We start from the raw sequence: 17,059 nt of genomic DNA, 5'->3' as shown, positions 1-17,059 counted from the left end.
CCTCTCTCTCTCTCTTATGTGATACTATTTTAACCGTTATTTAAATAAGTTCCGGAAATATTGGCTGTTTACTCCAAAGCATAATAACATTAATAGCATGATAGCATACGAGGCATATTGTTATTTGTACTTCACTTCCCAAAGGAAGACTATGAAATCGGCCTTCAAAATTAATCTATTTACTCCAGTTATTAGTTAAAATATATGTTTAACAAATACTCATATTTATTTCAAAAAAAAAAATAATCTCGCTGAAAATTCCAATAATTTAGCAAAATTTGAAACCATGAGTAGTTGGACGAAAATTTGATAGAAAAAAAATTTGATAGAAGTATGACTGTTCTCGACTTTGTATTTAACCTTTTTTGTGTATTTCTCATTCAAGAATTTACTCCACCTTTCATTGATTTCTCTCAAAGCCTAAAAAGCTTTTGAAAAAAAGTTATCCTTTCATATTATCGTACTTATTTACTTTTTTGCCTTTCCAGACTTTCCCCTGATTTGCAGATTTTTACAAATTTTGATAGAATTTTGTGGATTTTCATGAATTTTGTTAACTTCTTCATAAAATTTTGACAAGACTTATCGCATTTGATTTTATGTAAATGTTAGCCTGTCAAAAAGTTTTTCACTTGACATTCATAAATAAGCCACAAGGAAGGCTAATTAGCGATTGTTTTGTTTACTAATTTCATGCATTTTAAACACGGAGGTATATGAATTTGGCTATTGATTTGTGATATTGTTTCATTTCAACCAATTAAATTTGACAGGCACTGAATTTTTTGAAATCCTTTGCATCCATCCTTCTTCTCTGTTATCCTCACTGAGCTTACGACCTAGCTATTTAAATTTGAAAGTAGCAGAAATTGGTTTTTGCTTGTGACGAGAAATAGCTAAATATTGTTTATTTCCCAAAATTGCCATCTTTAATGAATAATTTAAATAGCATATTTGGCACAATTATCTACCTACAAAACAAAAATAAGCGGAAATAGGAAGTTATTTCTAAGTGAGTTTGTAAGTATGTCCTTGCAAAGTCCTAAAAAGCGGAAAGACCACAAGAAGAGAGGTGACAAATTCAATGGCTAAGTATTTTTTTGAACATAATAAGTGAAGAAATTGAAATGGAAAACTTACTAATTTGTTTTTCTTTTTCTACCTCTCTCCCTTTTTTTTGCCATCTTTTAGGTTGTAAATATTTATTATTTATTACTATCATCTTTATCTATAATGGCTCCAAAAATTCAAATATCAATGGATAGTTTTTTTATTAAAGCATCAAAAAATGCCATCAATTTGCATAGTTATTTGAAGCCAATGAAAAGCCAACAGATATGAATCTTTTCTTCCTTTTTTTTTTTTTTTTTTAATATATATTCAAATATTTGGTGGGAAAGAAGCACATAGAAGGGCTTATTTAATGATAGTAAACCCTTTTATTCTTCCCGTAAAAAGCTGCTAAAAACTATTCGAAATACTTTTTATTGTAACAAATGACGCAATACTTCCATCGTTATTTATCACTGGACTATTGCAACACCCACCTTCCAATGCTTCCTCTAACACTTCGATTGTATTACAGACGATGTCATTATGCTAGCTAAACTTTTAACTTTCAAATTTTAAAATAAAATGAAGTTTTGAGCTTTCTTAAAGTTTGAAAGTTTAATGAGCGTTAATTTCCTCTGCTTTCTGAAGTATTTCTAAAAAATGAAGTAAGATCATTTGTGATCGATGATGAATATTTCTTCTACACCAGTAAGAGATCATTTACTACAGGCCTGTTGGAAATAATAATTTGTTTTCCAGAACATCCATTAAGTATCGGATGCTTCAAGACTAGATAGGTAATTGGTGGATGCATACTCAAATATACTCAATACAATTCATGGATTGCAAGAATCGGTCTAACGAAATTCAGCATCCTAATTATGCTAACACTATAAAACAAAACAATTGTTTATGATTTTTGCAGGCAAGAACTTGATTACTTAATGAATTTATAACATTTCAAGAAATTTCAAGCATCAAATTTGAAACAGATTAATATTGGCCCCTTGTTTGATGTTGCACCGGTCACTGATGGACATTAATTAATCATTCAAAATGGCATTTACAAATTCATAGGCATTCATTTGGGGGAGTAGCCGATGCCTGCTATATTTCGTTGTGGTGCATCAATGAAAAATTCGAATTTTCAAGTATTTGATGTTGTGGTTGCCGCCTGTAGCGGATCGTCCTTGTCCTTGTCAACCATATCTTGTTCCATGCCAGTACTATTTCCTCAGCCTAACCTTGTTGATATTTTGCTTCTCTTTTGTTTCGTTCCAATTAACTGACAAATGTTATCCGTTACACAGGAATGATTGGTAGTGACCTTCAAAATTCATTTGAACAGTGGACAAACTGTAGATTCCTTTGTCATATGTAGCAGACAGCTCGGCTTGATGACAGACGAGTCCAAGCTTGAGCGATGTTGACATTTTCAAAATTTCATCAAAACATAATTCAAACTTCAAAGTTTTTCAAAGTTTGAATATGATATTTATTAAAAATTTCATGGTACATTCATCAAAAATTGTTTTCCTATAGAAAAATATACTCATATTTCATTCGTTTTTGCTTTCGCAATGAGAACTGAAATCAATGTGAAAGCCAGAAAATAATACCAAGAATACTGAACAACTGATAATGTTTAATATGAAAGTAAAGTAAAGGAGAATGATTTGAAGGGGAAATCCTTTAGTTAATCTTTCTTCTTCAGATATAAATTCCGTCTTCTTTGCGACATTTTTCTAATTGTACCAGAAAGAAATGAATGCTCGAATTATTAGCATCTCATTATTGTCAAAATTACTGCAATTGTTGCAGTCAATAATTCATAAAAGTAGTGAACAATTTGAAAATTTGAATTTATACCATCATTATGTTTGTGGAAGAGAATCGAATCGATTGAAGTGAAAAAACGATAGGAACGCTATTTATTTACTCATCTAAAGGACAGTTTGCGGAGCGAACAGAGCGATCCTATCGATCATCGATAATTCTCGTCTCCCCACTAATATACACAAACACACCGTACCAGCAACCATATCAAATATAAATTAACATTTCTAATGGCGATCACATATTGCACTCCCACATTCGTTATTTAAATTTCATATGGTAATTATGTATTATTATAATGGAATTTTTTTAAATTTCAAAAATTAAAATTTTTTCTTCCATCCCAATGTACAAGGAATTATGCCATTTTATTGAGGAAAATTTGAAAATATTTCAATAGCGTTGAATTTAAACAAATATCTTGAAAAGAAAGAGAAAATCCTGTTCAAATTCTTTATTATTTAACCTTACCTTTTTTTTTCAACTTTTCCACTCAATATTCATTTCTTTCCTTAAACATTTGTTGCACCTAGCAAATTTCAAACTTCATCGTTGTTTCTAACTCTCATCATCATCATTTATTACACTTAATTATCCCTTTACTTTTATTCTATTTAAAGTTAGCTAATAATTGTTTTCCAAATATTCTATTAAATGACTGATAATTAGACATGCCAGAATTAACCAATGAAAACTTCTTGTAGCAAAACACTCTATGTTTTACCATGTTAAACAGTCTGGGATGAAGTTCTAAAGATGTGACTGCTTGAACGATGGCTAATTGCTCCTTTCACCAGAAATTTTTGTGTATTAAAAATCAAACGAGGTTAAAGGTCGTTTTGACAAAATCCCTCAGTCAAATAGAAAATTTGCGCTGATCGAAATTAAATGTTGCATCAAATCAGTCAGCGAATGATGGATAGCTGCAATCAAAGGTGATATTTATTCTTTGAGAGCTTCTCAAACTGCCACGAACAAAATACGAAAGCATTTGTAGACTTCCGTCAGAGATTTCTTCATGATGATGAGAGTATTATCACTCTCAAAGATTTTCTTTCATTCATTAGGGTATCCGATACAAAATATTACTTCAGTTCATTAGCAATATCCGATATAGACCAGTTAGCCTACATTTGAATCGATCTTCTCCAGTCCCTTACTATTTCAAAATATATCTGAATAAATGGTTTTATTTCGGGAAAATAATTATGACTAGTTGAGATGGCAGGTGCACTGGAGCATTTTCAACGGTTATCCGTAAAGTGGTTGACCCTAAATGGCCACTTAAAGTTTAAATTGCCTATGTCCAGTCCGGCTGAATTTATTCAATTCTCTTCCTGCATTTTTGATATGTCTTTTGAACTGCTTAACTCTAATCCTCGTTTGCTGTCAGCAGGTTTGATCATTACTATCATACCAAGCAATTAAATTCAAAATCTACTCGTCTGTCATTCATTACCTCATTTACTCGCAGCGTTAACCTCTGGATTCAAATGTTCGCCGATGGACGACAGTATAATCGAAAACTCCGCCTTCACACTTCTCAATACCTCACTGATCGTTCTCTACATGACATCTGTGGCACCGAAATATTAAACTAATGAAGAATCAGGAAGGAAAAGAATCACTGTCTTGTCTCTGAACACAATCAATCAGTCCTCAGAAGATTACTGCCTATAACATATACTTCTGTTAACCCAAAAAGGGAGCAAAGATTCACAAATTTCGAACATTCAGGTTAATAAAGACCTGAGAGTAACTTCTATCTCGAAGAATACTGAAGAGCTATCCAACAGTAAGGCTGATGAGACTGCAGTACGACTGCAATATCGTTTGCAAACCTTTTGAAATAGAACAGGAAATTAATTATTAAATTCCACTGAGTTTTTGCAATTTTTTGAATTTCCAAGTACTTCTATTTTTAAGTTCTCACATATTCGATGAGTTTTTGCATATTTTTGCATAATTTTCTGCTGTAATCTCTTCCTTACTGTAATGTGCTTTTAAAAACTTTTGATAGGATAATATGCATATGAAATCTTACACTGCTAAGGAACCACAAGCAATCCAATGCGAAAAAGTATATGACAAGTGTCAAACTGACATGACAACATAATTTGCTGATGGAAAGCAAATTACTTCCTAAGATCAATCAAACAATTTACTGAAATTATTTCAAAAAATTGGCATATGCTATGAAAAATTGTAATCAATAAAATGTTTTAAAAAATCTTTTAAATTTTAAGATACTGCAAAAAAGATATAGGAAAATTTGAAGATTCAATAATCTTCATAATTTTCACTAAACCAGACAATACAGATCAGGAATATAAGCAAATGGTTTTCTTTTCCGATTTCCCATAAAATTACGCACGATAATTACTTATAAGTAATTATTGAACTGCAGAAGAAATCATTTATTTATTAATTCCAGAAGAAATCCTTATCATTTAAAGTCCTGACTTACAACTTTTATAAACTGCCCAATGACGCATAAAGTGATGGAGTATAATTTAGCAATCATTCTGTTTTTCCGACGATATTCAAGCATCCGCCAATTTTTCATCAAAGTGATTTTTGATTTCCCTATCAGTTAGCTTCAAATGAAACAACATTTGCCTGTAATAAACGATGAATTTACGCAAACACAAGTTTGATAGCAGAATAAAACAAAGCAGAAATTTGAATTTTATTTTTATAAATTGAAGAGAGTGTGTTGTGTCGAAATATTCGAAATGGAAAAATCGTTGACAAGGTGAATGATTGAAAGAACTGCAGAAAAAAACACCAAAGGTATGCTAATTTTTTGTTTTTTGTGGTAGGTTGATAAATTTTTTTGAAAATAACATGTTTTTTTCCTATCACTAGTGATAAGCGTTATCAAAGATTTCTTTATTCTATCAGTAATGAATGAATTAGAGATTCTTTGATAAAAAGTTTGCAGACATTTTCCAAAAATTTCTAAAATACTCTTTTTAAATCAATACAAATCTTCCTAAGAATTTTTTTAGAACAACCTATGAAATTGACAAGGAATTAGATTTTCTGACTGAATTTTAAAAAAATTAATCCAAATCTTCTTCATTACCCAACTAGCCAATGCGGAGCATATCATTTTTTTGAAGGTCAGGTTTTTGTCACCGATTAAATTATAGCTTTTTTTACCTTTTGAAAAATTTAATTTTGTTGATAATAGTCTAATGGGACGTGTACATGTATATATATCTATATATGTGTGTGTTTGTGTGTGTGTATATATATATATATGTGTATGTATGTTCGTGTGTCTGATGGTGTCGACCAAATCGGTCACCGATCAAATGATTAATGAAGATTGTGTGCCTTTTCCGCACCCAATATTGATGATGTAATGTCCCAAATGGACCGTTACAAAAAAATGAAAATTGAACCGATGTAGGTTTTGTTAATTATCACCATGGCCGAACCTTTTTTCCTTGCCTATTATTCTAGAACAGGTGGATCATCCCTACGGTGTGACCATTTTGAATGTAATTTGTTTGTTAAAATGCAAATTTCAAAATCAAATTCTAATCTAACAATAATATATTGGAAAGGAACTTATTTAATACTTACTTTGCAAGTAAGACTAAATTGGACTCGCACACTTTTCCATTAAAATATGCATTTAAATTTAGTACGTTTAGATTTAACTTTAATGACAGAAGTTTGACAGAGTATATTACAATGAGATTCATAAAACGATTCAACGGTCGGAGATGAAAGTTAGAGATAAATAAGCATTTTATATGGCAGAGTGCTTATAAATATGAAACATATTCAAATTGTTCATTGCTTCCAAATCCGAATAACTTTTAAAATCTCTCTATTGCAATAATAACCTTTACCTCAAAACTCCTTAAAGAAACTTTCAATACCGCGACATTTAATATAAGATTGAAGAGATGAAGTATTAGTGTGAAACAATGTCTGGTACTCAACATTTGAATTTCAATTTACTTAGGTTTAAAAATCATTTATCTGCTTTCTTCCTATTTATATCTTATCTTTCCACTTAATTTGTTTGCTCAAATGCATCGATTTTCTGTGTTCCTTTCTAAGTTCGTTGATTGACAAGCAGACTAAGCTCTGCCAATTCGATACAAAAGTGAAAATTATATTTTCATGCCGCTGCATTTTAAAACCATTTGAAAGGAAAAAATCTGGAACGTGCATAATAATAGAAATTTAAATTTGCGAATTAAATCTGAAGACAAAAGTAATTGGAAAGCTTTTTCAAACTGCTATACCAGAAAATTTAATTAATACAATTTTTTTTTTTTAGCGCTCTAATGTTATCCATTTAGTTGACAACATATTTCTCTTAAGCTTTTTAGACATTCCCGTGACATCATGTAAACATATATTGTTTTATCAGAAGCAGTAAGTTTTTGAATTGATACAAGTTGAAACAAGTTTAGAGAATTTTTCTGATAAAGTTTTCCGCCCTCTCTTGGCTTCATCATACTGTTATGTAAATACTCAAAGTTAACCGAAAAAAAAGGAATATGTCAAGTTGAACTGAGACATAATTTTCAATGTAGTAACTTAGCTCACCTTAGTTTCGGAAGCTCTTTTACCTTAGATCCACTTTTAAGTACGAGAAAAATAGATGACACATTATTGTGTCACCAATTGCGTAACACTGTCTTTATACATGGCCAACTTTTGAATATCTATCGAAATTCAATCATTTATGAATAAGCGTCATTTGTCTATAAATCACAAAAAATTAATCGTAGATTCTGATTTCATGTGGGGATATTAATGATGTGGTTGATGCATTGAGCAGTCATTGCCATCAGTTTGTTTAAACTCTTAAGTTGGTGACGATTTTTGGCGACATTCACTTGATTTTATTTATTAGTCTATCTTTTATGTCGATCTTCTGCCGAAGTTGAAGATTTTAGTGATTAAACGCAAAAGCCAAAAACAACTTCGCAGTTGCTAACAAATTATTTACAGTTTAAAAGAAAAAAAGAATCGGCGGGATTTAGCTTCTCTGAGCTAAATAAGAGAAGTTGTTCCAAACACTAAAAATTTTTAAATAAACAAATGACCATTGGATGATAATGATACAGTGATGGTGTCGTTCAAAATAGAACAATGGCATTTTGGGATATGATATTTAATCTATTCGAAACAATTGTACGGAACTGGTTGACTGGCTTTTTGCATCGGCATTGCAGAAAACAGAGAGGTCCATTTTAGTTGTTAGTTTTGCGCACAAACCATTCCATCAAAACTGTCAAAGTTCAAATTTAAATCTCCTATTTTGAAGCAAAAATCACAAGAATTCTACAACTTCCGGAATTTTTGTGCAATTGTTCCCAATTTTTTTGGAAGATATCCGTACATTTTTATCTACAAAACTGTAAAAAAAAATAAGCAATTGACAGTATGAAATGACCGTGAACGGAAAAGTTTCTGTTAGTGGAAGAGATGTGACAGTCACTGAGAAAGATAGGACAAGGAGGTATTATTTCTAATTAAACGTTCGATTACTTGAGTTAAAGGACAGCAGTTTCATCAATAACAATCTTTGTCATACACTAAATGTATGTCAAGGCTATTCGTTTCAGTGTCTTATTTTCGACCCGATAGTTATTTTTGAAAAACAGCCATATCAAAAAAAAAATTTTTGCATTGTCTCCTACATTTTAAATATTCAAATTTTTTAGCTCAAAATTTTTTGATAAATTTCTTAAATCACAGATAAATTTGATTCTCAGAGTGATTTATGGGGAAAAAGAGGAGAAATCGGTAGCTATACAGCACTATCAATCGCAGCAGCTTTGATTATAAAAATTATCGTAAATTTTCGTCGAGTATTTTTAGACTATCAGAACTAAATTAGCCTTCATAATTCAATTTTTACAAATCCCTAAAAAGAAAGAGACTTTTTGGGTATGATTTTTGAAGACTGTTAATCTTTTATGCAGTTATTTCGGCAATTTTTCCCTTCTACAAGCAAATTTTCGACATTTCTGATGATAATGAAATTTTGCTCAATTTCAACAGTTAAATTTGAAAAGGTTTTTGTGAAGATAAGAGTAGATTAATCTATCGTTACTCCAGACATCATTACATTGTATCGTTCCATATGGTCATCTCTACTCCTGATTTTATTCCAGCATTTATTCAAATTCTTTCGAAGTTTCTGCCTTGAAAAATTGCATTTGTATGTGCCGATTGTAATCAGTGTCTACGATCTGTTTCCAGTGAAAGCGCAAACGTAAATTTTTACTCTTTTGAAAATTGAAATTTTAATCAACATTAATTTGTTTTTCACTCCACACGATTTGTCACCGCTTTCAATAACTATTTGTCCTTCACATTTTTGTGGTCACTTCGACTCCCTTTTTTTTTCAATGTTTATTGCATTTTTCAATTAAATACTGGTTATTGCTTCAGTTAACAATGTGCTGATAGCTAGAATTGTGCGCTGACCAATGATGATTATTATTGATTAACAACTCCAGGTAAAAATGCAAGCATACAAAAAAGACTTAAATTAATTAAAACTCTCACTGTTAGAAATCATAAGACAATCAGCATAAACTAATTGGATAATTTAGTGATATCCTAAGCTTATTTAAAATATTAGTGCTATTAAGATCACGCTATTGTGACTATCCAAAGCGTCTGAAATCCAGTGATCTCTGGGGAGAACCATAAATATTATCAGATGTTATTCATTTGTACTATATAATGATTGCATAGAAATATTTCATAGTTATTTCAATAATTCGAATTTGGAAATTCAACGGTATTTGGTAGATTGCTTATAAGAATCGGTATTTAACCTCGTAACAATTCGAAAACTGAAAGCTTAGTTGAGAGTAGCAGGAATGGTTGGAAGTATCACCATCTGTCATTACAACAACTTCTACCACAATCAACAAAGACATATCCATCCATCCATCCATCCCATTCCTCCCTTTCTGCAGCAATAGCTGCAGCACTGCATTATTTCATATTCGAATTTGACCTGAGTATCTAATTGGAGAAGGAAAAGATGTGGCATATTCTCTTTAATATCTCATATAATGTCTAGATTAAAAGATTCCCTTTTTTTCTCTTTCCATTGTCAAAAAACGGCTGGGTCAAGGGTCACAAGAAAACTACGAAATTCGCTCTTTCTGTGGTTCTCCGTCATTTCCATAGTACTTTATATGGGGAGTATGCTTATATTTGAACAGCCGTGTCATAGAACAAATTCAAATCCTGTCCATCTATCCTCAGAGAGAGAGAGCAAACATTCCACACCAAAGCGGGTTTGCTACATTTAAGGAGGGAGGGAAGGGGGAACAGGAAGGGGGGACATGTCCAAAAGGAAGCACGAAAAGCATGTGAACAAGATTCACAACAAACACTTTTGAACTCTTCTATTTAAAACAAAGAAATTTTTCAAAGGGTGGATGAAGTGGAAGAAAAAAGAAGAGAGAAGAAAGAAGCTCTGCCCAATTTTCTTTTTTCATTTCTCTTATCATTCATAAGTTTGGAGGTGATAGCTGCTTCACATTAACTCAAGATAGTCTAATGTAGCACTGTCTCAATTAAATCAAAGAAATGATGGTAGTTGGAAGCGAAATGCTAAGACTGTATACTGTTGATTTTTAATGTTTAGAAATTAGAATTACTGTGGGCTACTCAAATGATATATCAATAAAATATTAGTAGGCTAACAAATTATGATTCATCTGATGATAAATTTTATAAAGTGAACTTAATCGATTCATTTATACTTGCTTTCTAATTTACAATTGTCAGGGAGTTATATGAATCAAATTGTTGATTTCAGGCTCTTTCATTCGCTGTAAAACTTTTATTCATTAACCTTACACATTGGCTCATTTTACAAAATAGCAAAAATCATATTCGTTTTTCTCCTAGATTTTCATCTCAGTCTTCTTTCCGATCGGTCTATTACCAATGTCAATCTTTCGGAAAGCTCTGCAAAACGAATTAGCTATTTCAAACGGCTAACAAATACTTAAATGAATGAATGTTTTTTAAACATTAAGTTAAACAATCAGGAATACAGACAGTTCCGTTCAGTCCTTCCGGAATAGGTATATTATATAATGTCAGAATTATTGTAGCTTTTATAATAAATAACTCGTCAAAATTGTTAGGAATTTGAAAATTTGAATTTTGTGGTTATCTTTGTGGAATAGAATAGAATCGGCAAAGGTGAAAAACGATAAGAACGCTATTTATTTACTCATATGGTGGACACTTTGCGAAAAAATATACCAAAAAATTTAGTAATCGATATTATGATTAAAAAAATACAAATCTGTCGAACATCTACGTAAAGTTCGACAGTATCCTAACCAAGATAAGGGTGTAAATTTCTGGATTTTGTGATGCGAGCTTTACAGATTTTGATGCATCAAAATTTTTGAGTAATTTTTTTTATTTTAGAATTATTTTACGCGATAAATTTACCCGATCATCTTAAAGAACATTTTTAAAAACTTCGTAGAAATTTTATCCTGTAAAAGACATTAATCTTAACTAGCGATAATGACTATTAAAATTTGAAATGGCATTTTCGGTGACAAACAATATTATCTGTTAATGGCATTATAATATTTTAGATTCTCTTAAATTTTGTTCTGATCTTTGATTGATAATTTTACGCTGACAAGGCATATTATGGAGGATAGCTCAGGAAGAAAATTAATGTTCATTTTGTTCTGGATGTATAAGGAGTTGGAGAAAAACTAGCAACTGAACAATATGTTGGAATGAACAGTAATTATAGCTAATATGAAATTAATTTAAATGATTCTAAACTACAATTAACGCTTTGCATATCATTCAATCATCCTTATCAGCAAGTCTGTTCCAACGTCTGTCTCCATCTGGCCTTGGTATATTTACTTTCATGCTTGATTAGTAATGTCGTAAATTAGCGAAAACAATGATGGGAAGTGGGATGAGCAGAGGATACCACAAGTTCACCTCTAACTAATCATTAATCAATTAAGACTAACCTGTAAGCATTATTGTTGTCTTCAATAGATGCTACTGGGTGTCAAGGTCATCGCTGTCGCCTTCCCTTGACCACTGGCTCTTTTATCTCGTTCAACTCACGCCTCTTTCCCCTACCTCTGTCAATCGACCGGCTCCGTCCCTTCTTAAGAATTATATGTGTGAGAGAGCTATATATATGTATATACATATATATAATTCCAAAAGAGCTTTACTACCCATCATCAGTCCACTCCGTCCAATCGTCCAGTCAGTACCGTCCACTCGTCCAGTCAGTGTCGGTGTACAACAAAAACTTTGCTAATATTTTAAATCTTTCAAAATTTGAAATTTGAAGAATTTGCACCAAAGCTTCAAAATTTCTAAAAAATTATCTATTCGTTGTGATGTAATCAATGTTTCGTAAGTAACGTTTTTGTAAGCTTTTACTGTTTAGTCTCAATCTTTTGTCATTAAATTTTATGATTCCATAGGAGTTTAAAGAAATTTTCAAAAGTTTTGAAATAAGAATTTAAGATTTTAATATTACTCAGCAACTTACCATGCTGAAGTTACAGTATTCCAAAAGGAGTGCGCGCATGATTACCGTAATTAGCTATCTTAATGTAGCAGATTGATGCTGAAATGACCCGCAGTGACCTTTGCGGAACAAAGTTACATTTCATAATGTCAACATGCACAGAAGTGCGCACTTTTCTATTTTCATCATCTGCGAGTTATTAAACATGAATTGTCAAGTACGTTTTTGAATGTAAGGAATCGAAATTTCTTAATTTCCAGAAGGTATTATCGAATTTACAACTCAAATTTCTTCAAATTTGTTAAATTTTACGATGTTAAAATGATAGATTTATGTAAGATTTATGATTTATTCTAAGTTAAAAAAAAAAAGAAACTAAGCTTGAATTCAGATAATCAATATATGGTCGGAAGTATCAAAAACATTAACAAAGAATTTTACAAAGAAAGATTTCTGTTATCATCGGAAAATCTTCATAGAATTTTTTAAAAATCTTATAAAGATTAAGTTAGATTTTTGTAATCTTCGCAAATGTTCAAAATTTTCGAAAATCGTATAAATCTTTAAGAGCATTCATTAATTTTTGGTAATTTTTCATTCAATTCCTCAAAATTCACTTCAAAAGTGTCAAAATTTAAATCATCGATAAGGCATAATATTAACATAAAATTGAGAGAAGCACGAGAATTGACGGATTGAACAGACCCTTGGATCTATGGATTTTGCAGCTGTTTAGTTGTTGCAAATGTTCACTGCTTTCATCGTGGAATTAATCAACTGAAAAGATAAGAAGTAGAGAAGAAGGAAGCACAAATGATGTCAGATTGGCTTTTCGTGTTCTTGTAAGCAGCGATGCTAGACATTGTCCAATATTGGGTCTTCATTCAAATTTGAAATCTGAATTAATTAGTTGTAAAATTGTCTTCCAAATAGGATGAGCATTTCGTGCTTTAATACTTCATAGCGTGCTTATTTATGCTTATGCCTTAATTATCTTTTACCTCTTGCGAATCCATAAGTTCGAATTTACGGATTTAAGGATATTTTCTAAATTTTCAATTTTTTGAATGTTTAGACACTAGTTTGAAATTATTAAAACATTCTTGTTCAGCTCAGATTTTGTGAAATAGCTATGAAATAGTTATAGTTTATTATTAAAGTATTCAAATTTCAGGAAAAAGGAGAAAGGGTCAGAAGAGCAGCAGCGCAGTCGAAGTTCACTGCAACTCTTCAAATGCGTTCAAATGCTGCCATCTATCTACCTATATCCTCAAAATAATAATTCCGGCTATCTGTTAATAGAGCAAACTGAAATTCCATATTAATCCAGCACGAAGCATTACTTACCATTGCTGAATTGAATTTACAATCAATTGGTGTCTTAAACTTTTCCCATCCTTTGATAACACAAAAAAGCGCTCTAGCCATTCCAACAGGTGATTTACTGGACATTGTCCATTTTGTTAATATAAATGTTAAAGAGACTCACATATGGTTCCAATCAGATGCTACTCGTATGTGACGCAACCTTTAAATACCATCTGGAGATCGTCCTCGGAAATATGCTAATGAAAAATGATTAACTACAGAGAGTAACCCTTTTTCTAAAAACAAAACAAAACAAAATTTTTGCAAATTTTTTTTCCGAATTGCAGTTAAGACATGAAGAAAAATAGCAAAAGTGAGGGAGTAAATAATTGACAATTAAGCAATTAGGCAATTAAGCACAGATGACTAAAAGTCAACACGAAATGATGAGATAATTATGACATTTCAGTAAGCAAATTACGCTGAAAACATATGAGACGAAGTTTTTTCTTTCCACTCACATTCATTGCAAATGTTTCCGACGATTTTCTCCTCGTCAGCTCAAAGGTTGAAGTTTATTATCAATTTCTTTGAAAAAAATTAAAAAATTTCTCCATTTAAAATTTTGTTACGTATTTTTAACAAATGGCTTATAGTATCGATTGAATAAAATTAAATAGCTCTCGCTTTCTTTTTCATTATTCTCAATCATCAAACAATTAATTATTTAATTTTTTCTCCAATATTTATTTTATATACGCCAGTTAATGACTATTCTTCCTTTGATTTTATAATTCATATAATCCGATGTTTACTTAAAATCACTTTTAGTTCAATTTCCTGTCATTATTCAATTCAATTTAATTAATGTTCAGTTTATACCACTATTCAATTTCCTGCTTTATTTTTGCCTTGCAATAACAAATTCAAACAAGGAAGATTCTATTTCAAATTACCCTAACTTATTTAAGGAATTTATTATAGCACCAAAAGTCCCTATAAACACAATAAATGCTCTGATAATGTGACTGTCATATTATCAAAGCTCTGTTGATCCTTTGTTTTAAAGGAAAAAGCTAACAAAAGAAGACATGTGGTACTTTCTCCTCATATTATTGATTGTCGTAAATTAATTTGAACATATTATGACCACTTCTGTAAGTAAACACTTTCGTTCATTACAAAAGAAATATCCCGCCGGCATCGGTCCTTATTTCTTTGTTACCTTTGAACTATTAATCGTTTGTCATATTAAAAATTCTATAAAAATACCATCCTCAGATAACCTTCCTCTAATTTAAATCTAAACTTCGAACTAAAATTAGTAACAAAAATAATTAAATAAAGTTAAATAATTTTCCGTAAAACTATTTAAACTTTAGAACTTTTTCCACTATCTTTCTCACCTTCAACGTCAAATATTGAGAAAAATAAAGAGTAGATTAATCAAATATTTATACAATGTCCTTCTAAATAATATTTTTAAATTCTCAAATAACCAAAACGACGTAATAATTGATATTAGTTGATGCTTATCGTTGCATTCCATCTAAGCCGCGTTAACTTTAATGAATTCAATGAAAACCGAACTTCTCTTATTTGATTTTTACTATTCTTTAGACTGCAACATCCAAATCGAACAATTAATTGTTCTCGAATGTTTTATCAACATTCAGAATGTATATATTTCAGGTCAGCTGCTGATAAAAAGAATGACGGGAGCAATCTAGCCGGTTAATTTTATTTTGATTTCTTCTTTGTCCCATATGTAATTAGATTGTAATCAAAGATTTAAAATGTATTTAATAATTTAACAACTGATACCTAAGAAAAAAATGGCATATAGTGCATGATAAATACTTGGTATCATTTTATTTAAAATTGAAATTTTAATTCGAACACTTGTATCACAGTTGCTTTGCTGATGCAAACATAGTATAAATTAATTATTTAGGAAGGATGGACGATGTTCAGAGTGAAAATTCACAAACTGAAAAATCCTCTAGTAGGAAGCAGATGGAAGGGGTAAAATTCACGAAAAATTTTTTTATTGTTTCATTTCTGATAATTTTTACTTTTATTTTTTTCACAATTCTTATTGAAATTTATGGATTTTGCCTTAGATTTAATTAATGATTTGATATACTTTATATTTCATTTAATGGAAATTAGCAGAAATGATTGTTTTCAGACAGCATTGGCAATCTTAATGGAGAATAGTGCCCAAGTATTCGGAAGCGCAGAGAATAAATTCAAAAAACGATTATTTTCTAACATTACTAACTGGTAGGATACCTCAAATAACTCATAGTTGATTGGTCTTTTGAATTAATAATATATTGGAAAAATAATACAAATATAAAATTTGAAATTTTGAAAAGTGTTAAAGTTTATTGGTTGGTTAGTGTATTAAATAATGAAATTTTGCACTCCCAAATACCGGGAAAGAAAAAAAATCTGTTGCACCCATTGGGAATAACATGCAAGGAGAAATAATGCTGTCGTGACAATTTTGCAATGCCTAATCGATAATGTTGTTAAATTCATGGCTGTCTTAAAAAAATCAGTCTATTTTACCAGACAAGAAATATCAATTAGTTGAAATTTAGCACTGAAACTATTTGTTAAAGAGAACGAAAAAGTACGATTATTTATTTTCAGCCAAAATAGCAGATATCAGAAGCGAAATGTCCAGAAGAATGACCGGTTACAAACTTCCATTACGAATTATGCTGTCGTCAAACATAGGCCATCAAATTTTGAGAATTTAAGAAAAACGGTAAATGAAGAAGCTGTGGAAAACGTGAAACAGACTGGATGGAATGATAACACATCTCTTTACTATCCTCGGTCAACTTCCGAAATTGACATAGAGGATGAAATGACGGATGATTCATTATGTCCCAAGCAAAATGATAGTGATATCGAAATGAATGAATTACAAATCCGCTTCAATCAAACACTCGGGAAGCGTTTCAGTGTAGCGCAGCAGGATGTACGTGAAGATGTGCAACAACCACTAATTAAACGGCGGAAAGAAGTAATTTAAATAATTTACCAAAATAATAACTTAGCAAAAATTGCTTGAAGCGTAAGCCCTGGAAGTTACCTTATGCTTATAGTTTGAGGTTTCTCAAGATTTACCTGCAAGTATAAAGTCATTCGATGGTATCAATCTTGCAAACTTCTCTTCTACTCCTGCTAGATGACCTTGTTTAACCTTCGGTTCTGTCATCTCTCTTTCATCCCATCTCCAGAATATATTCTATTCTGTGAATATGGAACTTGCCAGGTCTCACCAACAATAACGTTTCATTTCAT

General features: G+C 31.1%; 3 protein-coding genes across 3 annotated transcripts; all 3 read left to right on the top strand.

Annotated features, from left to right (window-relative positions):
* Positions 1–4,110: 4,110 nt before the first annotated feature.
* On the top strand, positions 4,111–4,485 carry LOAG_06634 (hypothetical protein; the record flags this gene model as incomplete). The annotated part of the gene is made up of 2 exons (XM_003142171.1): positions 4,111–4,285; positions 4,364–4,485. The coding sequence occupies 2 exons, from the start codon at positions 4,111–4,113 to the stop codon at positions 4,483–4,485; spliced, it is 297 nt and encodes a 98-aa protein (XP_003142219.1).
* Positions 4,486–8,013: 3,528 nt separating this feature from the next.
* On the top strand, positions 8,014–9,585 carry LOAG_06632 (hypothetical protein; the record flags this gene model as incomplete). Its single annotated transcript, XM_003142170.1, has 4 exons — positions 8,014–8,107; positions 8,623–8,735; positions 9,042–9,142; positions 9,525–9,585. The coding sequence occupies 4 exons, from the start codon at positions 8,014–8,016 to the stop codon at positions 9,583–9,585; spliced, it is 369 nt and encodes a 122-aa protein (XP_003142218.1).
* A 6,112-nt stretch (positions 9,586–15,697) lies between these two features.
* LOAG_06630 (hypothetical protein) lies at positions 15,698–16,787 on the top strand (the record flags this gene model as incomplete). Its single annotated transcript, XM_003142169.1, has 3 exons — positions 15,698–15,763; positions 15,930–16,024; positions 16,400–16,787. The coding sequence occupies 3 exons, from the start codon at positions 15,698–15,700 to the stop codon at positions 16,785–16,787; spliced, it is 549 nt and encodes a 182-aa protein (XP_003142217.1).
* Between the last annotated feature and the right edge of the window lie 272 nt (positions 16,788–17,059).

The sequence above is a fragment of the Loa loa genome, assembly GCF_000183805.2.
Source record: "Loa loa unplaced genomic scaffold supercont3.8, whole genome shotgun sequence".
Taxonomy (NCBI): domain Eukaryota; kingdom Metazoa; phylum Nematoda; class Chromadorea; order Rhabditida; family Onchocercidae; genus Loa; species Loa loa.
This window is presented reverse-complemented; position numbering and strand designations above follow the sequence as displayed.